Raw genomic sequence first — 26,691 nt, 5'->3', positions numbered from 1 at the left:
CAATTCCAGCTATCTCAGTAATTGCATCAAAAGTAAGTGGACTAAATACTTATAACCAATGTCATGAAATGAAAAAAGGGAGATATCAGTGTAGGATACACAAACAATTGTATGCTGGTAAGTTTTGCAGTGGTTATGCAACAAGCCAAACTATGACCAACAAGCCAAAGCTGGCCCATTGTGGATAAAGGTTTACTGGAGCACGTCTATGCCCATCTGCTTATATATTATCTATAGCTCTTTACCCACCATAGTAGTAAGTTTGAGTAATTGCAACAGAGACAATCTGGCCCACAAAGCCTAAAATATTTACTACCTGGCTCTTTACAAAATAAGCTTGCCTAACCCTGACTTAGATGAGATGTACAAATTTCTTGGAAAGTACAACTTAGCTGAGAATGGCATAAGAAGGAAAAACACTTTGAAGAGTCATGTATCTATTTTTTTTTAATGATTCTGTAATTATTTTAAGGTTCTCCACAAGGAAAACTCCTCACCCATGTGGATTTACTGGTTAATTATTCCAAATATTTAAAGAATAAATGCTCTCAGGCATATACCAATTACTCTAGAGAATTAAAAAGTCAGAATAAAAATACTTCCTAAAACTTTTTGTGAGGTCAGCCTACCCTTGATAAATTTGATAAAGACTTTAGAAGACAGGAAAATTACAAAACAAAATCTTTCATTAAAATAGATAAAAATTTGGGTTGACTTTTGGTATTTTGGTAAACAGTATTGTGAATTTATGTATATCACAGCTGTCTTTTAATATGCCTTATATTACTGGTCCCTTTTCAGGCTTACCATGCAATCTTGGTAGACATGCAGATTCTTTTGGTGTGCTGAACATTTATAAAGTGTTTATCATTTATCAACCTTTTTAAAAAAAATTCTTGTTTGAAATGAGTTTCTAAATTGGCTATTACCACAATTTCATTGATTCACACTTATTTATACTTTATCATATATGAAATTGGTATGTATTTTACAATGATGGCATGCCATAGTTTAATTAGCAGCACTTTTTTTTTCTTAAAAATACTTGGGCTAATAATGTATCTTAATATTGATGACATCTTCGATTTGATCAAATGCGTATAGGTTATCTTACCATCTTAGCCATTTTATGGTAAATTATATCACACCACGACCTGTGTGTTTTTTACAGTGTGAGCAAAAGCTATCATGACCACTAGACATCATTTGCAGTACCTATCAGTATGAGATCTCTAAAATTCTGCTAAGTTCAGGATATGAACTTTTTTATTATCTGTAGTTCTAGGATCCAGTAAGCCATAGAACAAATACTAGACCAGTTTCCTATGCAGGTTTTGTAGGTTTTGGTTCTACCTGTAAAGTAGAACTCTTGTTCTTTAATGGTCCTCTTGCTGCTTCTGATTAAATGAAATTTGCTCTCAACTAAATATTCTAAGATCAATTAATCATTTTAACAGAAAACCTAATTCTAATGTTGCATGAATATAACTTTGTCAGTAAATGACTCACACACTTTTCTTATTATATCATGAAGATTTACATAAAATGAAACCAGTTTGTCAAAGTTTTATTTATTTATTTATTTATTTTTACTCTTCAGACTTATTGTTTATAACCACAATGAAGCAGGGCAAATAATTCACTTTCCCTCAAACCTTCTACACTTTAAGGTATCCATTCAAGTTCTGTCTTTTACTATCTTCATCCACCTTCCAGTTGCTTTACTGTAAGAAATGATTTCCTTCTTTTCCTTTGATAAATAAAAACACAGCTATTACCTTGAATATCTATCCATGTATTTTAAAATATATGCCACTTTTGTTTCTAGTATAGAACCAATCACCAATGGGTTTTTTTGTTTGTTTGTTTTTTTGTTCTTGTTTTTATTTATTTGACAGAGAGAGAGAGAGATCACAAGCAGGCAGAGAGCCAGGTGGGGGTGGGGATGGGGAAGCAGGCCCTGCGCTGAGCAGAGAGCCCGCTGCAGGGCTCCATCCCAGGACCCCGGGATCATGACCTGAGCCGAAGGCAGAGGCTTAACCCACTGAGCCACCCAGGTGCCCTGTGGATTTAAATTCTTATATTAAAATTCTTCTGAGTTAGCAATTTCTTGAAATTTTTTTTTTCTTAAAAGGTTCTCATATTCAAAGTTTCGGAATTTCAGTTTCTTTTTTTCCTCTAGGGAATCTTTAGTTACCTATATTAGAATTATACAAGTACATACTCATCTGTATAGATTAATCAATCTATCTGCCTGGACAGCTATCCCTAAGGTACACAGAAAATAAGAGATTTTTATTATCAATCAAAAATACTTTTTAAGCATTCAAAAAGAACTAGCAACTCAGTTTTACACTTAGCCATAGGACCAAAATTAACACTGAAAACCCAAACCCAGACTTTAAAGAGCAGTTCTTTTTTCAGTACGCACAAGACATTTTCATGAGCGATGTGAACTTTTAGTGCCCGGCAGACAGATATGTAAAAAGACTAACAAGCCAAATTTTTTATCATTTGCCACTCAACTTGTAATATATCCTGATTTCTGCCACCCAACAGATTTAATTCCAAGGATGGTTTTCCTCATTGTTGGTGCCGTTAGTGAGGAATGTGCTCTTAGCTCTTTGAACTAATGAGCTCTTTGCTCAACAAGCAAAATAAGAGCCAATTTACAAAGAACCAGAAACAAACAAGCAAAATAAAGAAACATAGAAAACCAGAGTCAGAATAAAAGAAGCAGAAATTGAAAGTCCCTGTTTATTTGCCACTTGATTAAAGGCAATCTTGAGTTTAAGGTGTCCATGGGTGCCCTGCTCCAACAAAATCCTTTAATTGTATCCAGCAGGGTGTCCATGTAGACATTTTGATGGGACTCCCCAAAGCAATCAGAACATAATTCTCAACATTAAAACATAATAATAAAAAAATGGATAGCATATGTTGAAATTTTAACTCGTTAGTGAGAAAACCAACAGGATGATAAACTGATTGTAAAGATGATCCAAGAAACTCAGGTATACACACACACAGACACAGACACACACACACACACACACACACACAAAGTAACAGTCATTGAAAAAAGAATGAATGCTAGAATAAGATTATGAATTTAGGTTCAAAACTAGGTAATATTCTCTAGATCATAAAACCATAACCTTTGGAGTTACCCTATCTTCTACATAGTAATCCTTTGCTCCTTATCAGTTTTATTCAAGTTATCATCTCACTTTAAAGAGTTGTAAAATGTTTGGATCATAATACTGTCAGAGTAAACAGTCAAAAATTTTACATTTCCCTGGAGGTCAAATGACCTTTAAAGTGGGCTTGTTAGATAATGCTCAAGGAAGGCATAAAAAGTAAAGTACTTTTTTTTCGTGGTCTCAAATCCACATTAGAATTTTTTTCTAGGGTGAAATTATTCCTCTGAGCAATTGGGGAAATGGAGTATCTTGAGTGTGATATGAAAGATAAACTATAGGGCAGTTTTTCTGTTGGGTTGAATGTATTTTTTTTTAAAGATTTTATTTATTTATTTAACAGACAGAGATCACAAGTAGGCAGAGAGTCAGGCAGAGAGAGAGGAGGAAGCAGGCTTCCTGCTGAGCAGAGAGCCTAATGTGGGGCTTGATCCCAGGACCCTGGGATCATGACCTGAGCTGAAGGCAGAGGCTTTAATCCACTGAGCCACCCAGGCGCCCCTGAACATGTTATTTTTGAGAGACCGATCCAAACAGTAATGTCCACTGACAGCTGACTATCTAAATCTGGAGTTCAGGACTGAGTACAGGTGGAGAAAAACAACTGGAATTTGCAGCACATGGATAATATGTAAAGCCCAAGACCAGACTGAGACATCTAGGCAGTCAGTCTCATATGGAGGAATATAGGTCAGAGGGCTAAACACTGAAGAACTCCAGTATTTAGTGATGAAAGAAAATAAAGTTCTTTTCAGTGAGGCACAGTGAGATCATGAGAATCAAGTGTTCCCTGATCGTAGAATCAAATGTTTTGCCACATACATGATTTATTGAGAGGTCAAAAGGGTAAGGACTGTGCAGTGATAAGATTTTGCCATGTAAGGTCACTGGTGACTTTTAAAAATGTCAGTTAAGCATCTGCCTTTCAGCTCAGGTCATGATCTCAGGGCTGGGGGTGGGGGGACTGAGTCCCATGTTGGGCTCTCTGCTCAACCAGAAGTCTGCTTTTCCCTCTCCCTTTGTGTGTGCCCTCTCTCTCTATCTCAGATAAATAAAATTTTTAAAAGGGGGGGGCAACTTTGGTGAAGTAATAGGGACAAAGCCTGATTTAAATTAGTTCAGGTTAGAATAGGAAGAGAGGACATACAGTCAACTGCTTGAGGAGATTTTTAGCCAAAGTCAGTAGCCGGAGGGAGAGGGAATATCAAAGAAGAAAGGTAGGGTTTATTTTGTTTGATTGATTTTTAAAGATGGACTATATCATAGTCCATTTTTATAATGACATCACTTTTTGTTTTACTTCCTTTTCATAAATCTTTAGTTCACTCAGCAATGGGAGGGCGCTATGGCAAATCTAGTGATGCATAAGGTGCATGCTGATATAAAATATCCAAATCTGAATACAACCAATGGAAACTAGAAAACAGAGGGCTGGGAAACGGGAGTCATGATACTAGAGAGACTCTCAGGAACTTTATAAAGCAGAAAGCATTAAAGTACATCCTGAAGTATTCAGGCACTAAATTAAACTGAGTGACAGGAATAGTTTTCCAGGCAATGGAAGCAGAACAAATAAAAGGATACAAAAAGGGGAATAGAAAGCTTATTTGTACTAAAACAGTAACCTTCACTTGGATTAAAGTAAGCTGATTACACTCCAGAAACCTCTCCCCTCAATTAGGTAAACAGAACTGAAAATGCCTTCACATGTTCTCACTGAACATTATGATATTCCAAATTCTTTATATCGTATAAGAATGCTTTTAAAATTCTAAATAAAGTATTTTACTTTTTGAAGAAAAACTACAGCATTTATTCCCCAAAATCATTTTACTATAACTTCTTAACTCCATGAATGGCCATCACTATACAGATTTCCTTAAATTTTTTCATAATTTTTGTCAACAAAGTATGTTGGTGGTATAGTGGTGAGCATGGCTGCCTTCCAGAATTTTTTCAGATAGTGGAACATTTCATTGCTGTGACTAAATGTCCATGAAAAAAATTTTGAATCTTCCTAGTTCATCTCAAATACATTTTCAGAATAGAAGTATTATTGAAGACATTTCCCTATGCTTTTAAACTTTTCTATAGCCCAAAGAACATTCCTGAATATTTTACAGTAGTATTTTTGTGAAATAACTTTTAAGATACAAATTGAGAGTTATAATAGAATTCAATTTTGTGGAAATAATTGGGAGAGAAAAGGTAGATTCTAGTTTATCCAGACTTTATTAAGGTAAAAATAAAATCATCAGAAAAGAAGTTTTCAATAACCCTGCCACAAGTGTTCTAAAAAGAGTGATGAGAGGGAAAAACTACTGACTTCTCAGTCACCAGCATTTGATTGAAGATGGACATGATCACTGCAAAACTGAACAAATTGTGACATTGCTTCATATCCTCCAGTGGAAGTCTGCAACTAAAATCATAGGAAAAGCAGGTAGTAAGAGTAGACTTAAGGAGAGGTGACAGATTTAGGTGATGCATTGAAATAAATTGTGAGGACACAGAAGAAATCTATTGTAATATTTCTCAGAAAAGAAGGTCAACTGGAATTGGGAATAAAAACCCCACAGGAATCAGTTTTGAACCAGCTATATGTAATACCATCTTCATTAATGTTTCGAAAAAGAGTTTGCATAAAGTGCATAGCAAAACTACCAGGTTTGCACATGGCTTTACAAACGTTGAGTTAAGGGAAAGCTGATTAGAATAAATTGAAAGAATACAAATTTTAATATTAATGATGTGGACCAATTCAGGTAATACAGCTAGAGGTTAAAAATTCCAAATGATTCCTTTCAAATAGGGGTCTCATTTTTCAATTCAGTTCATGGAAGCATCCTAAGGATCAAACAGTCTTGTTTCTTTTCCGTAACTTCTAAGGCTTCCACAATCTCACTCTTTCTGAACTCATCCCGTGTCAATTTCCCTTTCTACTGAAACACTCATGTGACCACAAAAACGTTACGTGATCCCAAGAATTTCTGTTCCATCATTTCTAACCATATTAGGATTTATGTCAACTTGAGTATTGAATGTCATCACTATTAAAAGATGCTCTATTAATGTATTTTGTACTTCAAAACAAGAAATAGAAAATCAAGGTGGTGGTGAGAGTCATGTAAGCCATTTTTGCAGATATTTTAAGGAACCATAAAATAAAGAGGGTCGTTTCAGATATAGCAAACCAGGTCTTAATTGGACCAAAAGAGGCCAGTTTAGATGGATAATATAACTGCATATGCAGTATAATTTAAAAGATATGAAGAATCCTGACATCTGTGACTCCCAACTTGTTTGTCCTACCTCTCTCCCCAACTCACAGACATACGTTTACTTTGGCAAGTTAGAGACGGTTTTTTTCCCCACCAACCTTCCATGTTGTCTGAAAGTCTCAACAGTAATTTTCTCACTTAGGAGAGACGTACAGTAATTTACTCAGATAAATTAGTATAATCCAGGAACATAGATAAGGAAGTTCTGATAGGGAAGAAAAAAGAAACATCTCAGCCTGAGCATGTGAAATTGAAATGCTAACAGGGAAAAATGAGTTGAAATTTGGGAGAGATACAACATGAGAGGACAAGGAAGGAAGGAAGGAAATGTGATTTTGCGGTGGGGGGGCTCATTAGTAGTCTGTCCAAACTCATAAAGCAAGAGATATCAAATAGCAAGAGCTCTCTGTTAGTTGGAACTAGAACAGATAACTGTTTTCATTTTTTCATCTTGTATGGCAAATCCAGAATATCCATTTTTAATAATATTTTTTTCTGAGGAGTGTATATGAACTGGTCTAATTGATTTAAATATTTTTGTTTTTCTCTGAAAGTAACATTAGTAACTATAAACTTAGTAACATTAACCTCCCTGTAAATAACATTGGTTGCATTTCTTCTTACTAAAAGTTCATAGATTCCTGTATGGAATTACTATTGTTTTAAGCTCAGATCTAGTCAATCATAGCTATAAGACTACTACTCAATTGACTCCCCACCCCCCCCCCAAAAAAAATTGCCTGGATTATTTCAAAATAAATTAGGTTTCGAGCTTCAGTTATGCTGACCTGTAATTTATGGATGCGTATATGTTTTTACTTTGTAAATATAGTTCATTTACCCCTAAAATGCAAGGCAGACGGATGGGGACTTCAGGAAGAGCCATCATGAAGAGCACCAGTGTGAGTGGGGAGATGTATACACTGGAGCATAATGACGGCAGTCAGTCCGACACAGCCGTGGGTACAGTCGGAGCAGGTGGAAAGAAGAGGAGATCCAGCCTGAGTGCCAGAGTGGTTGCCATCGTGTCTAGAAGGAGTAGGAGCACATCCCAGCTAAGCCAGACAGGTGAGTGAAGTGAATTCCATTTGGACACCTCGAGTTCTTGCTGGAGAGACAAAAATGGATCCTCGTGCTATGGCCTGTGAGTGATGGTAGAGTGTACGGATTCTTCTCTGCAAAAGTTTATTTTTCTGTCTCTAAAGATCTGTTACATGTGTGCGTTTATTTATGTTTTTTTCCTGTACAGCTGTCTAACTTGGTACCATTTGTCGATCTGTAAAGTGGTCAGATACTTTTCATAAGTTTAAAAAAAAAAAAAAGTAAAGCCATATTTATAAATATGCAAGGAAATGCAAAGAAGTATTAAAGATCCAAATTGATTTATATGCAAGAAAAGCAACAGGATTCTCCTTTTCAAAATGTTCCATAATATAACTACCTATAATTTAGGTTCTATCTATATTTTTATGGAAAAGAAGGTCAGTTGTGCAACTTGAAATATAGTCTTCAAGGTACTGTATGAACATAATTATTGAACTGTAATTGTGTTTTCAGTGCAAGTTAAAACCCCAGCACTTATTTTTACTTTAGAAAAATGGGTCAGTGGATTTGTGCAAAGAATGTCTTAATACAAATTTGAGTTTCAGATATTTTCTGCTGCTTATATTATAACCTTAAAAGCTTCATGTCCTCAAGGTATATAGAAAAAAGCAAACACAGCAAGGAGGATGGTTCTTTCTGTGCTACGAAATACTTTTTAAATTGCCCCAAATTACATAATATTTGAACAGACATACCAGATAATTCATTACTATGCTCAGTACTGTGGAAAACTAAAGGTAAGTGAAATATTGGATTGATTTAAATTGCCAGCACTTCTTTCTCCTGTTATAACCATTCGCTCCATATTTTTGTTTCCTAGCAGCACAAGTCTTGTTGTAACAAAATTTACTCATGCCAAAAAACTTTCATGAAATTCTTTTTATAGTTACCTTGGCATTCTGGAGAGTATCTATTTTAAAACGTGCATTCTAGTGTACTTATTTAACAATCAAGGTAGGAAATTGAGCCATTGAAAAACTGAACTGGAGTGCACAGCTATTTCAGCAGAGGTTTGTCTTTCTGAGAATCACAGGATGAACCTAGATTCTCGAGTGTCTCTGTATTGGATCAGCTGCTATGCTGTCCCACTGAGATGAGCTGTTCATTGCAAAGGAGAATCTTTTCTTTTCCTAGGGTCAGACTTCTTCCTGAGGAGTAGGAGGCATTGTTCATTTGTGTTGTTTGATTTGTCTTATTTTTAATGGTGATGCTTCTTGGTTTTTGGTATCAGTGTAATGATAGTTTACAGTGTGGGGTGTGGATAAGGCTTTCACCACCAGATTTGAAAATCCTTCACCACTTAGATGAAATGGAAATGTTCTTTGATCAACCTGTGCTTCCTCTGTGAGGTTTAGCAGATAATTTATCTTCTTTATCTAACTATTCATAGTCTCTCTTCTTTTATTTGTCCCCTATAGTTAGTTCCCTCTCTATTATTCACTAGTTACATAGAATTATATTTTCTTTTTCTTTTTTTTTTTTTAATTTTATTTATTTGACAGAGAGAGATCACAAGTAGGCAGAGAGGCAGGCAGAGAGAGAGAGGATGAAGCAGGCTCCCTGCCAAGCAGAGAGCCCGATGCGGGACTCGATCCCAGGACCCCGAGATCATGACCTGAGCCGAAGGCAGCGGCTTAACCCACTGAGCCACCCAGGTGCCCCGAATTATATTTTCTTAGAATAAAACACAGCAGTAATTTTACACAGGAACTGTACTTGCTACACGGCTTTGTAGGTGATAGGTTCATATGGGTGTCATGGAAACACTTAGCCTCTTTGCTTTATTACTTTAAATGTTATTCCATTTGTGCTCATTGTTGTATTTCAAATAATATTTACCTTCCTAAAAGATGCATTGTTAATAACTTCCATGGAATAACCTACTTGAGGGGATTAGGTTGCAGTGTAAGGGAGCAAAAAAAGACACAGGGTCCCAAAACCAAGCTAACAAAACAATCCTATTCCAAGGTGACTCAGTGAATCAACTTTTACTTCATCTCTGCAGGACTCAATTTGCTTATATACAGGGTGGGTTGGACTAGATGTCCTCCTACGAACTTTCCAGGTATAAAGTTTTATGTCTCTTTTTCTATATCCTAACTTTACCTGTTATTTGAGAACCTATTCTCATTCTTCTATCTGTCTAAAGCAAATGACAAAGGGTGACAAACCTTGGTCATCGTGCCTCTTTGTCTCAGTGCATGGCCTTGTTTTTCTCCCTGTTCCGTGGAGAAGAAAACAGCCTTACTCATAGTTTAAAACAAGCTGTGTATTCTTTGGACTAGAATGTATTATGTTTCATGTAAATGTTTAGTTATTTTAATATGAAAAAAAAAAAAAAAGACTGATTAAGCTAGGGCTTCTCTTATGGTGAACCTCTAATCCAGACAGCCTGGGTTACAATTTCTCTCTCCTCTATCACACCCACAACAGATAATCAGGAAAATGTGAAGTAAAGTTTAATCAGCTCTTTTTAGAGTGATTGATTACAAACACATCAGTTTTTTTGTTTTTGCTTTTATAGCCTTTTACTTGCTCAAAGGAGTATATTTGTGTCTTCGAAATCAAATAAAATTTTTTTCAACAAATTGAAGAGCATAGTAAATTTTATGCACACACACATATACTCACATAGGTATATTTACTATGAAGAGTATTTACTATGCTCTTTAATTATATATATAATTATTCTTATATATAATTTACTAGTCTCTTCAATTATGTATAATTACTCCTATGGGATATTTCAATTATAAATAATATTAATACTTTTAAATCATCTGTACCTCGCTGTTTATTCATAATGAAAAGAACTTCTTTAAATATGTATTTTTTTAATAGGAAAGTGACACAAACAGGACATTTCCAATGACTCTAGGTGTTACCTCTGGCAAATGTCTTTAGGCGATTCACATACCTAGCTAAATACCTATTCAGTAAGTACTAGCTGAATTAGATTAAAACATGAAGTAGTGAAAGAAAGGAAAATTATAAGAAAAAGCTCCTGATCTATCAATATTTTGGAACTGAATGAAGCTCTGAGTAAACTTAATGCTAGGCTTTAGAACTCAAGATAGATTTTAGCTTATGCAGGTTTAGAGGCCCATCCTGTGTACTGTGAGGATTTGGTCCCTCACTCATAGACTAACTATATGACATTCCCCCAGTGGTAATCCCCTCCTTACTTAAAAATAAAGGCATTTTTGAGAAGCATCTATACATTTGTGAGGGACCATCCCTAAATGACACCCTTGCAATTACCTACAAGTATAATTATTAGTATCATAAAAATGTGTCTAAGTGAATAAACCTATTGATAGAGTTACATTCTAGAGCCTTTTCAATGCACTCTTCAGTTATATACATGCATGTATATGTACACATAATTTCACTTCTTTATTGGTCACAACAAACTTGTAAGTACCATTACTTTTATTCCCATTTTGAAACTGGAGAAACTAAGGCATACAGTGATTAGGTAATTTGCTCAAGTTCCCATTGTAAGTGATTGGCGCAGAATGTAAGCCCAGGCTTCCAGGTACCAAAGCCTCTGCTCTTAACCCACTGTGCAAAAAAGAAGAGTTTGAAATAAGGTTCAACAAACATTTAAGCACAGTCCTGTTGCTAATGTATGATAGACTCTGTGCTAGAACTGGGCTAGGAGCTGAATATTAGAGATGGATGAAACCCTGTTGCTGCCTTCAAAGATATCAAAATAGAAAAGAGTGAGTTACATATAAATCTTCCAGTTCAGAAAGAGCAACTATCCAATTATCACTGTGGTACAGAGGGAGAAGAGAGTGTGATCCACTCTCATGAAATCTTGAAAGACTTCTTTGAAGAGGTGAGTCCTGTGCATTAAAAAATAAACCAGTGGAGTGCCTGGGTAGCTCAGCAGGTTAAGCCGAGCCCCACCTCGGGCTCTCTGCTCAGCGGGGAGTCCTGCTTCCCCCTCTCTCTGCCTGCTGCTCTGCCTAGTTGTGATCTCTCTCTATCTGTCAAACAAATAAATAAAAATATTTTTTAAAAAAATCAGTAATGTTTTACAAGGAAGCCCATTCCAGGATAGAGGGAATCTTATCAGCATACCGATAAATGTTGAAAATGATGAGTGCTTACTCCCCTGGGAAATGCATGCATCCTAAAATCATATAAAAGATTTCTTTAATGGATAGTCCACCTTACTATGAGAAACAGATCACCTTAGGACAGATTTTAGATCAAATAAACACTGTGCATCTGAGACTGTGATTTCTGCTTAGAACTTTTAGCTTTTATGAAGAAAACATCTACAAATGTAAAATAACATCAGCTTCATAGACTAGAAATTGCTCAATTTACTCCATCTTACATTATTGAATAACTGTATCTCTAGTACTACACCAGCCATAGTAGGTATTTCAAAATTAAAATTGTCGTTCCCAGGAGAAGGAAATTATTCACACTTGAAATAAACATGAACCAAAGAACCAAATGAGAAAATACAAAGCAAGCACCAAATGTAGTAAACTCAAGCCACTTTGCACGTTACCAAAAGAAGTGGGAAATCAGATTGGCCTAAGAGCTGTGTCTCAGGATGAGAGCACATGCAGAATTGGTAAATAATATGGTCTAACCATTTAATAAAATTATTATTTATTATATCATTAACAGCTGAAGATACTTTATTAGATTAATATGTTAATGGCTAAACCATTGATTAAATTATGGAAAATGTTGTAGGACGGTTTTATAATTTTCAAACAATTAAGAATCTATTATCATGTACTAAGAATGTACTGAAAATTCATTTGTTTTTTTTTTAATTTTTCAAATTTATTTTCAGCATAACAGTGTTCATTATTTTTGCACTACACCCAGTGCTCCATGCAATCTGTGCCCTCTCTAATACCCACCACCTGGTTCCCCCAACCTCCCACCCCCCCCGCCCCTTCAAAACCCTCAGATTGTTTTTCAGAGTCCATAGTCTCTCATGGTTCACCTCCCCTTCCAATTTCCCCCAACTCCCTTCTCCTCTCCATGTCCCCTTGTCCTCCATGCTATTTGTCATTTGTTTTTTGTTTTTGTTTTTTGTTTTTAAAGATTTTATTTATTTATTTGAGAATGAGAGAGGGAGTGAGAGAGAGCATGAGAGGGGAGAAGGTCAGAGGGAGAAGCAGACTCCCCATAGAGCTGGGAGCCCGAGGTGGGACTTGATCCCGGGACTTCAGGATCATGACCTGAGCCAAAGGCAGTGGCTCAGCCGACTGAGCCACCCAGGTGCCCGTCATTTGTTTTTTTAATGATACTCTGTACCTTTCTAAAAATTTTCCCCATCCCAAATTTCATTTTTCTCTGTCTAATCCTTCCCTTCAGGACCCTGCTCAAGACCCTTTAACTCTTTGAGTTGTCCCTTGTTACTCCAGCATTTACCAGTATCTTTTTCTCTAAATTCCTGTTAGATCAAGCTCTCTACTACTGACAACTTGCTGCAAACACAAAAATTTGGGGACTATTGCCAGTATTTTGTAAGGAAACATATCTCGCATGGAGATGGATAAACAAAAGTTTCTGTGACCTCTAAAGGACGCACACCCCTTCTGAGTAAAAAAGAATCTCAACATGTACAAAAAATGCCTTCTGGTTACATGACGCTCCTTGCATATTCTTGCTCTCTTTTTGTGCCACAGCAGGGCTCCTGGATCAGGACCAGGGTTCCTGCAGGTTCCATCCTGGGCTATAGGCCCTGCAGAGCCTTCTCCTGGCTCTGCAGATAATTAGCATTATCCGTTTTAGAGTTTAGGCATTTAGAAACGACGAGAGTCAAAACTGCCTTCTGGCTGCCCTATATTCTTGCAAAAATCCTTGAAGCAAGGGAGCATAAAATAATTTTGTGGAAATTATTAAAAGGCTAATAATTTTGTGGAAAGAGGAAAGGAAAAATAGGGAGAAACATACACACACACACACACGTTTATTTATTTATCAATAAATGGTCCCGGCTGACAGACACAGTTGGGTGAAAGCAAAGGTGTATGAAAGGGTTGCAGTGGGCAATACATTTAGAAAAAAGAAAAGATGAGGCCAGGTCTTTTTTTTTTTTAATATAATTTTTTATTTTTTATAAACATATATTTTTATCCCCAGGGGTACAGGTCTGTGAATCACCAGGTTTACACACTTCACAGCACTCACCAAAACACATACCCTCCCCAATGTCCATAATACCACCCCTTTCTCCCAAACCCCCTCCCCCCAGCAACCCTCAGTTTGTTTTGTGAGATTAAGAGTCACTTATGGTTTGTCTCCCTCCCAATCCCACCTTTTAGAAGCCCTTTAAGGGACTTTGCTCACAGTTTGATGGAGATGTTTTAAATAAGAGACTAGAAGAAACAAAGTTATGCTACTGGAAGTTTAAATGGAAGCCAGGTGTAAAAACCAGGGAGAAAGCCAGGAGGTCAGTGTGGGGCTAACAGAGGAAATGACAGAGGATGATGCAGGGAGGTAGAGAAAGAGCTGCGGAAATGGAAGAAATGAGCTTACTCAGAGAAAGGAATGCACTGAAGATGAAATCAAGAGAAGGCAAGGTGAAACGCCCTGATTCAGGAATAACTACTAAGAGAAGAGGGAGAACGTGAAGAAGTGGGGAGGGGAGGACCAGGATCCAAAAAGAGTGAAGGGTAAAGACAAAGAGAAACTGAACCCCAGGAGAGGAGAGAACTTTGTAGAGAGGCTGGTGAATCCTACAGAAAGATGGAACGGTCTGGGGAGTGAGAGAAGACCATTGGACTGGGGAACCGAAGCATTCTTCCTGACCTTAAGTTTGAATAGATTTACGAGTTAGGAGGGAGGATAGAGCATGCCTTGGGTGGGCATGGGATTCAGCATGGGCCACAGCCCACTCTCCATGCCATCATTCATCTCAACTTTCTCTCTGTAACAGTCATCTCATCCACACCCACTTAATTACTCCCCATCAGATTTGGGATGGGATTCTTGTCATGGATGGAAGGAACTAGAACAGCAGAGACTGGGTAGGAACTCAGGGGCATGGAGGTAGAGGGGTTACATTGGGATAGCATGAGGCTGCCCCTACTGCCCCAAAGCCTATTTAAACACATGGGGCTGGGCTGGAAGGATGAATACATAGAATAAATTATTTTGACCTTCTCTTCAGAAAGCTTAGCATCAGGAAGGGAAACAACCAGTATGAGCAATCCTTTCATTCATCCTTTCAAAATTCATAAAATATTTTTTATGTACCAGACATCATAATGGAGGCAGTAGTGTTGGGTCCATAATCAAAGGAGCGAGACTGATACAAAGCGAAAGTCAAGCAAAGCTTTATTTTGTGCCAAGCATCAAGAATCAAACTGACTGGCCAGGGCTGTCTCTTGCAAAGAGGTGACCTCTCTCTGCCTTACAGACTAGCTTTTAAGGGCAAAGGCCATGTGGTTGGGCCTGCCACGCACAGGTGGGCAATGAGATTGTAACACACAGAGAAAGCTGCACAGTCATGCTAAGTCACACGTAAATGACCAATTGAATCAATTGAATTACAGTTTACCCTATAGTAGATATTTGAACTAGCCTATCAGCTTGGTCAGAATTGGCACCCAAAAGGTGCCCAAAGGGTGGGGCCCATACTCCTTGGTAGCTAGGGAGACAGTATGCGTCCCCACTGATTGGATACCTCCACCTGGCCTGACCCACCCCTGTATTTGGGCTTTGTTACCTGGGACTGGTTTCCAGGACTTATTTTTAAACAAGTTCCCTGGGCGGGGGGGGGGGGGGGGGGGGCGCCAGGGTCAGTTTAAGTTTTACTGCATAAACAACAAAATCACTGTTTAACTGGATGGAGCTGCTCTGGTTAAATAGGCCCTTACAGTACCAGGAGTAAATGGGGTGTGTGTGTGTCTGTCTGTCTGTCTCAGAAGAAAGGAGATCTGTACATTTTTCCAGGATGAAGTTTGGAAAAAGTACATCTGGATGGAGAGATTGAAAGATACAAATACAAAATGTTTGAATTAACAGAGCAGAGTCCCAGAGAACAGAGGGTCTAATTCAAGGACACTGATGTTATTCTTGGAGAGAGGGAAAAATGGTTCTCTCCCTGAATTTGACAGAAGAGAGGATATGGTTGGGATCCTGAGGAGTATTGTAATGGTAATATGAAGGCTGAAGGAACCTGAGTCAGAGGCCTTTGATCTCTGCGCACAGGAGGCCAGAGGGAGTGGAGAGAGTGAGGATACTGGGGTGAGGAATGTGGAAATGACTAGGATAAAAGTACTGCTGCGCAGCCCTGGAATTCCAGCCCAGTTGGATAATGTAAAATCTCTGTGAGATACCTTTCAAATGCAGTTACCAGAATTTGCAAGAATCTCCTTCATGTTAGTTTTGATGGTTTTTCAAGACTGTCTGTCACCCCCTGCTGTGTGCAGTGTCAATGTTCCCACCAGAATTTCTGAGATCATCATAGGACTCTTTGAAACCACACTACCCATCTTGAAGATTCTGAGATTAAAATTTGGTCATTTCTAGATTATCGTATTGATTTTGGAGATTCACCTGTTTTGGGCCGCCATTTACTACTTAGTTCAACTCTTCTCAGTATGATTTGTCTCACTGGAGAATGTTGAAACTCTGCCTTCTCTCTTACCTATTGATAGTTACCTCTTCCTCAGGCAATGAGCAGATCTTTTACTTACTCTTACTCAGAATACAGGTTAGAAGGCTTTTTTGGGCGGCAATTTATCTCAATGAACTCAAACAATTCTTTCGTTATGATCATGGGAATGAAACCTTTCAGAAGGTTTATAGTAGAATTATCCCACAAGACTATATAGGCAATTTGTGACGACATGGATGGAACTAGAGGGTATTATGCTTAGCAAAATAAATCAATCGGAGAACGACAACTATCATATGATCTCCCTGATACGAGGAAGTGGAGATGCAATGTGGGAGGTTTGGGGGGTAGGAAAAAAATAAATGAAACAAGATGGGATTGGGAGGGAGACAAACCGTAAAAGACTCTTAATCTCACAAAACAAACTAATGGTGACCGGAGGAAGGGGGGAATGGAGAGGGTGGTTAGGTTATGGACATTGGGGAGGGTATGTGCTATGGTGAGTGCTGTGAAGTGTCTAAACCTAACGTTTCACAGACCTGTAACCCTGGGGCTAATAATACATTATATGTTTATAAAAAAATTAAAAAAAAATTTAAAAAGATTATATAGGCAAAAATGTAAATATTCTAAGTTTCAGGTACATTTATGGATGTTTGATTCAAAATAACTTAATAAGAGTTAATGAATTTCCAAGGCATATCACAGATTTCTCAAGAAGAAATATAGATGGAAACTAACAAAATTACCCTTGTACCATTGTCAAGAAAATAATACACATGAATTAAACTGTAGCTATAACTCACTTATACCTAATGGGATAGTGCTTCATTAAGTTAATTTCCCTATGACTTTAGGGCATTTTTTAAAAAGATTTTATTTATTTATTTGAGAGAGAGAGGATGAGAGAGAGAGAGAGAACATGAGAGGAGAAAGAGCACGAGAGGAGAGAGGTCAGCTGGAGCAGCAGACTCCCCGCCGAGCAGGAAGCCGGACCCGATCCTGGAACTCGGGACCCGATCCTGGGACTCCAGGATCATGACCTGAGCAGAAGGCAGTTGCCCAACCAACTGAGCCACCCAGGCGCCGCTAAGGCATTATTTTAAAATTCATGTGGTCCTTAGACAATAATCATGCCAAGAAAATGTCCAAGATATTAAATCCCCTTCTGCTATTCTTTTCTGATTTTCTCCCCAAAAGTCACACAGGTAAAGCAAGTCATAAAGTAAATCAAGTGATCACCAGCTTGGACTTCATAATTTACTTACCTTGGGAAAATGAATGTCTTATTTTGCCATAGGACTTATTTTGTCTCCTTCCAGCCAATCTGGTTTACTAAAATATTTTCTATGTTTTATTTTACTTTTTCTAATGATTTGAGAGAGAGAGAGAGCATGAGCAGGGGGGAGCTGGAGAAGAAGAGAAGCAGACTCCTGCTGAGCATGAAGCGAGACACAGGGCTCAATCCCAGGACCCACAGATCTTGACCTGAGCCAAAGTCAGCTGTTTAACCGATTGAGCCACCCAGGTGCCCCTGCATTTTAAGTTTAGTGCTGCTTTCTGAAGATTCTCAGTATTTTCCTTTATAAAAATAAGTTGTAGCTCCAGGGAAGGAAGGCTAAGGTGTTCTCTTTAAACATTTTAAGAAATGTTTCCTTGGGGTATCTGGGTGGCTCAGTTGGTTAAGCAACTGCCTTTGGCTCAGGTCATTATCTCAGGATCCTAGAATCGAGCCTCACATCTGGCTGGTTGCTCATCAGGGAGCCTGCTTCTCCCTCTGCCTGCTGCTCTGCCTGTTTTTGCCTTCTCTCTCTCTCTCTCTGTCAAGTAAATAAATAAAAATTCTTAAAAAAAGAATAAAAAGAAAGAAATGTTTACTTGGCTCTGCTGATCATTAACAATGAAAGCAAAGAAGTTCTCACAAAGAATAGGTGTCCCCCCAAGTTTCAGACATGGAAAGCTATAGTTACCAGAATCTTGCTGAAATCCAGATTCCTTGTCTGTATCTCATTTATTTGATTCATTTAATAACACAAGAAAAACATTCTGAGGAATGTAATGTTTCATGTTCTTTGTTTCCTGAATGCAAAATCATGGTGCCAGAAATGATTCTCAAGTCTGCAAAGCCATCAGATGAATGTAAGCATGGGTTCTTTTATTTACTGTTGCTGTCTGGCTTAGGAATTCACTACTGTTAATAGAGATTCAATTCAGCTATAGTAACTCATCTTCTGAAGAGATGCCCTAATAAGGAGTAGTATTTTCAAACACATGCCAGCTGCTCTATTTTTGTTCTTTTCCTCGCTCTGAACTATAAATTCTGAATTTGGCTAATATGTGTATATACTTTTAGGTTGATTTGTTAGAAAAAAAACATTTATTTGAGTGGAATTAATTTGTGTTTAGGATATGAAGGAGGAAAGGAAGCTAACATTTATTAAGGGCCTTCAAAGTATAATCCTAAGTACTCAGATAATTATATATGGTGATAATTATTGTTAACGATACTAAAATAAATTTTAAACATGAGATCAATTTCAGAATGGGTATTATAAAATATTTTGGGTAGCTCAAATGTAATGAGAAACATGTCTGATTGTTTTCACAGCAGATAACCAGTTTCAATACATTCTCATTTAACCCATGGTGATTTTATATAGAGATCTTTTTGCTCATTTATTTTAATAATATTTTTCAGATCTTTTTAAAAGACTTTATTTACTTATTTGACAGAGAGAGACAGCAAGAGAGGGAACACAATTAGCGGGAGTGGGAGAGGGAGAAGCCAAGCAGGGAGCCCGATGTGGGGCTTGATCCCAGGACCCCAGGCTCATGACCTGAGCCGAAGGCAGACCCTTAACGCCTAAGCCACACAGGTGCCCCTATTTTTCGGATTTTTAAGCACAGGAAAACAAAAAGAAGGTAAATAAAACTCCTGCAGTGCCACCACTAATAGCAAGTTCACTGTGAAAATACTAGTATATTATTAGCTAATCTTTTTATGCATTTGTGTTATTGATAAAGCCCCCAGCAGGGATAGCTATTATTTATTAATTACGGCAATGCCATCTAGTGTTTAATTGCTTTCCATGTATTAATTTCTCCAGTCCTCAAAACACAGTCATAAGGTGCTATTATTATGCCCATTTTATGATTACATGACTTGCGTGAAGCTGTGCATCTTCTAGAAGTTGAAGTAGAGTTTATGTTCTTAACCACTTCACTGTAACTCCATTCAATTCCATGAAAACAGAGAGATGCTTTTATTATGGAGCTTTTAAAAAATATTTATAGATTAATAATATTTCATTTTGTTCTGTAATACTACCATTTTTTACTTAAAAAAAAAATAAAGAAAGAAAGAAATGTTTAGGAAGACCTCTTAGGACACAATTGCAGAAGGCTTGTACCAGGCTAGATTTGGAAAAAGTGGTTGAGTAGGAAAGTGATTAAGGTCTTTCTTATCCAAGCGTCTGTTGGGGAGTAGGGAGGGGAGGAATGTCAGGGTAAGGGTGCATCTTGCCATTTACTGAGAGAGCGACTGCTGGGCAGGGATACTGTTTCTTACTTCTGGCCATGATGAAGTTGGGACAGTCATTGGATAGGTTATTAAGGCAACTGAGGATCATCAGTATATAAATGGAAATTGGGGTGAGTGAATGTGCTTAGGAAGGAGGTGCAGAATGTAAGGACAGAGGATCTAGAAGACTCCAAAAGAAAACGAAAAGTTAAAGGCCTCTTTGAGCCTGTTTCTTCAACTATAAAATAGGATAATAATTGGTAACCACCTCGAAGACTGTTGTGAGCATTAAATGAAAATTTATGTTAACACTTTAGCAAAGTACCTGGCATATAGAAAGGGCTCAACAGTAATACCAACTAGCAATCTTAGTAACTCTGAGAAACAAATAAAAGGGCAGTAGATAGAGAATAGATGTTGGTGATGTCATTCATGAATGGTGCTGAGAGGCGTGTTAACCCAGCCAGTGTTTTTCTCTGCTCACTATGTGTAAAGAGGTTAATGGAATATGAGCTCTTAAGGTCTAACCCCATTTCTTCCCTATCAGTGATTCTCACACTTCCTCCTGTCAAGTCTCCCTTTGAAGATCTGTTAAAATCTGTCAGCCCTGGCCTCAAGAAATTGCTCTTGGTCACATGTACCACATTGTGCACACACTTAAAGGGCTTTTGTGCATCTGTTTATCCTGTGTTAGGTGTCATCTGCAAGAGAGTGATCCAGCCAACCCTCCCTGTGCCCTATTACCCAGCCTTTCTATACTAGGTCAGGGGCCAGCAAACTCTGGCTCAAAGTCTGTTTCTTATGGCCCATGAGCTAAGAATGATTTTTCAGTTTTTAGCAAATAGTTGAGAAAGGTCACAATAAGAATAATATTTTGTGGCACATAAAAATTTATGAAGTTCAGTTTTGGTGTCCATTAGTAGTTTTACTGAAATACAGCCATGCTTATTCATTCCTGTGTAGTCCTTGGCTCTTTTCATACTACAAAGGCAGAGACTTTATGTCCACAAAGTCCAAATTATTCAGTGTCTGATCTTTTAAAGACAAGCTTTCGTGACCTTTGCTCTAGGCCAAGAACTTGGTGCCTACAAGATAAAGCTATTAGAGAACAATGATCATTTCTATAGTTACCTAAACACATCCAGAAGTTGATTTATACTGCTACAGGGACATGCAGTTCCCATCCCCTTCTTCCTGCAATATTGACTTATATACTATGTGCCTATTGGTGTCATCTCTCAATAGACAAAATGATTGTTCAGAATGAAGCTTATCTACCCCCCACAAAGATAAGAATCTTCAGCTCTTCAGCCTTGCCCTAAAAATTGATCGTTGACTTAGCTGCCTATATAAAGTAGTGAAACCACTTCCCCCAACTCTAATTTTCCCGGCTGAGAGCTCAGGAGTTGTGTCTGTTATTTCTGTCATGATTACTTCCCCAGAATTTAGCAAAATGCCTGAACTAGGCACCCAAAGATTTTCTTGAATAAATGAAACTTTTTGAAAGAGATTTCTGTGTTCTGTATTTTCCTCACAAGCCACTCAGTCCTCCTCACACCATAATCTGAATTTTGCCCTTACAGGCCCCTCAAATTGCTTTTGTTAAAGTCACAGAAAATTCATAGACATAAGTTTGATTTGGATAAAATTTAACTTATGAGGTCACAGGTATTGTGCATATGAAACCAGTGAGGTATGTGTAATGGAAAATACTGGTTTAAAAAAAAAAAAGGTTTAAAAAAAAAAAAAATACTTGTTATTTGACATGAGTAAATGATCTTATTTACTTCCCATCTCTCACAGATGTAACTTCATTTCTGGCAGTGCTCCGACTAGATTTGACTTCTTTCAATGTAAAGCTTCTTTCTTTGTACCTTAACAGGTGCTAAACCCTCCACTTGGAAAGTTCTTAACCTGTCACCTTGCCTGACAAAATCCTTCTCTTCATTCAAGCCCTATCCAGATTCCAACTTCCTACCGGGCTAATAGTGATTCTCTGAACTCCTCTATGACATTTTTTGGTTCTCATATGGTGTGGGTTTTTTTTTTTTTTAAGATTATTTATTTATTTATTTGAGAGAAAGAGAGACAGAGTGAGAGAGCATGAGAGGGGAGGTCAGAAGGAGAAGCAGACCCCCATGGAGCTGGAAGGCTGATGTGGGACTCGATCCCAGGACTCTGGGATCATGACCTGAGCCGAAGGCAGTCACTTAACCAACTGAGCCACCCAGGTGCCCATATGGTGTGGTTTAAATACTTCTCTGCCCCATAAATATCTGTAAAGGTCTTGTCACAAAATGAATTTCAAAGTTACAAGACTAGTAACTGCTACAGGGTGTTTTTTGTTGTTGTTGTTTTTGTGTTTTGGTGGGGAGGCTAGGGGAGCAGTGTCTTATACAGTGCCTTAATGAAAAAGATTCTCGAAAAAAGTCTACCAGATGGGTATGATGTTTGCTCAATCAGAGTATCATGCTTAGATGGTAATTAATTGACCACATCATGGCATTTCATTCAACATTATGACATCATTTTTAGTGGGTGAATTTTGAAGGCAATTTTTCTTCTAATTTGGGTTTTATTATTTTTTAAGTAATCAACACATCTCAATTTTAAAAATTTTAAAAAGTACAAGTGATTTTTAAATTATTTTTCTGCTTTCTTTTCCCTTTCTTTCCCTTCTAAAAATCACTTCAAAAACCCCTGGAAATTAATCTGGTTACATTTCCCTGGATAAGTCCATCTTTTTGCTTTTAAGTTTTAATCTTTCTATAAACAGCAAGGAGATATTATCATTTTAAGGTTTTGAGACAGTAAATGAATTGTTGTAACAGTAACTCCTTTACCATTACAGTAAAAGTCAAAGCCACATTTTATTAGAAAATTGCTAAAAGGTGAAATTTGCATTATGCTAATTAATAAAGATATTACAGTTTTCAGTGCCCTCTTACATATATCACTTCATTTAATAAAAGTATCAATTAGCTTTGTGAAAATACTTCTGTAAGAAAAGTGAAAATGTCTACATTTTTTTGGAAATCTGTCTTTTCTTAGGGATAAAGACAAAGGATGTCTATTATAATGGACTTACCATAACCATTTTGCAAGTCAGCTAGTACATTCTTATGTGGAAAATAAAACTTCTGTTATCAGGCCAGTCCATAGTGATACTTATTAAAGTAATCATTTACATTTTAAGAATTCTTATAACTAAAGGATTTGGTACACACAATGTTTAGTCAAAGCTTTAGTGACACTGAACAGACTTTATGTTCTAGGATTACAGGAGAAATAACAGTCAGTATTCCAGATTCAAACTCAGTACCCTAAGGTGTTTTTTGTATGTTGAAATAGCACATTTCTTTAGCTTTTAAGTTGAAACTATTAAACTTCCGACAGTCAAGTAGTAAATAATACTATGTTTAGGAAAGTTTCAAATGAAAGGAATTATAAATTATATGTAGTATGTAAATAAACATATTTGTAAATAAACATATAGTTGCATTGTAACACTTTGCCATTATCTAATGAAGTAAAAGTATGTTAATTAGGAAAAAAATCAATGAATATCTTAATTTAATATTTTTATCACTCTGAATTTGAAAGTGCAAGAATCTTTGATCTGTCTACCTGAATTATGGAAACCGAAAAGAGATGCAGTGCTTCTAATGAGGGAGCGTTCTTGAAAGGAAATCCTATTGATCAGAAATCCACAGGGAAATAAATTCAAGAGATGTCTAACTGAGTCTATATGATTCAACCTGCTACTAAAAATGCCAGTTCCAATTAGAGGTTCTACCTCAGGAAATTTACCCAATAATCTAGTTGTTTTTAAAAAGAAGAGAGAGAGAGAGAGAGAAAGGGAAGGAAGGGAAGAGAAGGGGAGGAAGGAAGGGGAGGGGAGGGGAGAGAAGGGGAGAAAGAGAAAGCAAAGAAAGGGAGGGAGCAAAAAGGAAGGAGGGAGGGAAGGAAGAAAGAAAGAGAGAAAGATGTCATTTTAGGAAGGATTGCATAAAATTTCGTGGGACTTCTGGGATCGTCAGCAAATCATTAACCAAAAAATGCCAACTGATGTTTTAAGAGACTTACCGAGAAGATTGATATGAATAGCAAGCTCACTTTTATCTTCAAAGTAAAAACTTACTTCCAGTTCAGTTCTTTGACTTTTTATAATGCCTAAGGAAAATACTGTCTTCTCGTGGACCATTCTTTATTATCTCTTTCAAAGTAAAGCCTCAAAAGCATTATATTTTTGTGGGGAAAAAACCATCCACTTTCATAAATCAGGTAATTAATTTTGAAAATCTAATCCAAATTTTATATACAGAAACACGAAGGAAGAATAGCTGAATTCAAGTATTTTAATGTAATGCATTACATGCATTGACCAGGATGAAAAAGCAAATTTTTACATATTCTTGAATTTGGTCTAAGTACAGTTACAAATATTGGTTTTAATATTCAGAATGTAGGTGGCCTGAATTATGGGTTCCTCGGTGAGCGTTCCCAAATCAAAGGGGCTCTATAATAACTGAGATCTGTTTCTGCTCCTTTCTGCTCATGATGCTGGATGCGGAAGCTGTCTCCTCAGTGTCTCTACCAGTGCTTTTCAACTCACGTTCAGCACGTCCTAAATTCTCTGGCCCAGATAGCACAGTTTGACCATTTAGTGCACACCTTTTTCCTCTTTAAGTGGCTCAGTGATGTTACTCAAAGTAATGCCAGTTGTCTGTTCTTTTGTTCTGCTTTTGTATTTTTGTGGTTGTTACTCGTTGCATACCCTTTAGCCAAGCATTTGAGAAAAGCCTCTGCCCTTTAGAATTCTGCTGTGAGTATTCTTCATGGTACACACAAATAGAAAGCATTTTCCTTGCCCTCGAATTGTTTACAAGCTCATTTTTGATTTAGTGAAAGGCAGAGGACTAGCTTGTCTTTTTATAGTACTTTACAGTTTACAAAGCCTTTCAGGCTTACCATCTCATGAGTGCAAAATTATTTAAAGCTCTTAAAAGCCCGATCGTATTAGGAAAGATGAGGAATGCGTTAACTGTTGAAGGATTCCTGAGGAAAATTAGTGTTAGAGTTAATCACAATATAAACACATGTTCTTTATTTCCCAAAGTTTCCACAAAATTTAATATATTCTTTAAGCAGTTTTTTAAAGATTTTATTTATTTTATTATTTGAGAGAGAGAAAGAATGAGAGAGAGAGAGCATGAGGAAGAGGTGGGTCAGAGGGAGAAGCAGACTCCCTGCCAAGGAGGGAGCCCCATGTGGGACTGGATCTTGGGACTCCAGGATCATGACCTGAGCCAAAGGCAGTCACTTAACCAACTGAGCCACCCAAGTGCACCAAAATTTAATATATTCTTAATAATTTTCCTTTCTTTCCAGTCAGAAAACAATTGGGAGAATTAAATACAGTTGTGAAGAGCCCAGACAGTTCAAATCTTGCTTATATATCACTTGAATTTTAATCTTTAAAACCACCTGTTTTAGGGGCACCTGGGTGGCTCAGTGGGTTAAGCCTCTGCCTTCGGCTCAGGTCATGATCCCAAGGTGCTGGGATTGAGCCCCGCATCGAGCTCTCTGCTCATTGGGGAGCCTGCTTCCTCCTCTCTCTCTCTGCCTGCCTCTCTGCCTCCTTGTGATCTCTCTCTCTGTGCAGTAATAAATGAAATCTTTAAAAAAAAAAAAACAAAAACACCACCTGTTTTAGTAGGATACTGTACTAATATGTCTTGTTCATCTTGTTTCAAGCTTTCCCCTTTTTTTTTCCTCCATTAACTCGTTGGGTCAGGGGTGCCTGAAACCAACAACTGTTACCCCCATGGATCTTAAATGGCTACCGTTGTTATTCCCACCTAGTCCTGGCAGTAATGTTTATGTGATGTCAAACACTTCATTTACTCCACAAATATTTATCAAGTGGTGATCAATAACTAATAAGAACGGTGAATACTTGTTCTGCCCATACTATGTCACTGGTCCTGTGTAAAGCACTTAATGTGCATTACCACATTCAGTCCTCTCAACAAGTCTGTGAAGTTGCGGGAGAGTTTATAATATACAGTAATTAGCTCTTGATTTTCAAGAAAAAACAAAGGCTGAGAGAACTTAAGTCACCTGCCCAAAGTCAAACAGTTAATAAGTGGTAGAGAGAATCTGAATTTTTGTCTATGCCCAGAATCTTATATTTGTGTCCCCTAAAATTCATTTATTTAATGTAGTGGCCAATATGGTGGCATTAGGAGGTGGGGCGTTTGGGAGTCCTGATGTGAAGACCTAGTCTTATATTCATAAGAGCCTTATGAATATCATTGCCCTTATAAAAGAGACCCTAGAGAGCTAACTGCCCTTTCAACCATGTGAAGTCACAGTAAGAAGACAGCTGTCTATAAGGAAGTGGGTCCTCACCAGTCACTGAACCTGCCAGCTCCATGATTGTGGACCTTCCAGCCTCCAGAACTGTGAGAGATAAATATGTGTTCTTGTTTAGACACCTAGTTTACAGTATTTTTGTGATGGCAGCCTGAATGGACTGAGAGTCCTTAACCATTGGACTACATGGTCTGGGTATATTTAAAGTGCTCTTAGTTAGTTAAATGAATAATTATTTATAAATATCCAGAAAAACCGGTATCAGTGGTTAGCATTTTGTTATTTTTATATAAGTTTATATAACTAGGAAAATATTTAATTTGGATTTAATTTTCCTTTATGGGGAGAAAATGAGAAAATGTGTATTCACATAATTTAACACATTAAGACTGACTTAATGTGCACCACTCTATTTGTCTACAATTCTATGCCTTTACTATATTTTAGTCCTATTTTGCTTGTCAGGAAAGTGAAACATGGAGAGTTAACTTGCCCAAGTTCACACTTAGTGAGGGCAGAGCTGGAACTGAAGCTTAACAGTTGAGCTACAGAGTCTGTGCTCTAAGTGGGGCATGGCTTCAGAGCTGGCCTGGGTCGTGA

At 37.4% G+C, this 26,691-nt stretch overlaps 1 protein-coding gene across 50 annotated transcripts in view; it reads left to right on the top strand.

Moving 5' to 3' along the window:
- LOC101689183 (regulating synaptic membrane exocytosis protein 1) overlaps nt 1-26,691 on the top strand; it is a 191,661-nt gene that overhangs the window by 109,799 nt on the left and 55,171 nt on the right. For 44 of the 50 annotated variants that reach the window (XM_045074795.1, XM_045074798.1, XM_013044216.2 and 41 more), the window contains one exon: nt 7,314-7,549. The exons of the other annotated variants lie outside the window; for them this stretch is intronic. In XM_045074795.1, coding sequence (XP_044930730.1) covers nt 7,314-7,549 — 236 coding nt within the window. The remainder of the gene's footprint in view (nt 1-7,313; nt 7,550-26,691) is intronic. 50 annotated transcript variants of the gene reach the window in all.

The sequence above is a fragment of the Mustela putorius genome, unplaced genomic scaffold (genome assembly GCF_011764305.1).
Source record: "Mustela putorius furo isolate JIRA1106 unplaced genomic scaffold, ASM1176430v1.1 tig00000135_pilon_pilon_pilon, whole genome shotgun sequence".
Classification (NCBI taxonomy): Eukaryota; Metazoa; Chordata; class Mammalia; order Carnivora; family Mustelidae; genus Mustela; species Mustela putorius.
The sequence above is the reverse complement of the archived record's forward strand: the minus strand, read 5'-3'. Positions and strand labels throughout refer to the sequence as shown.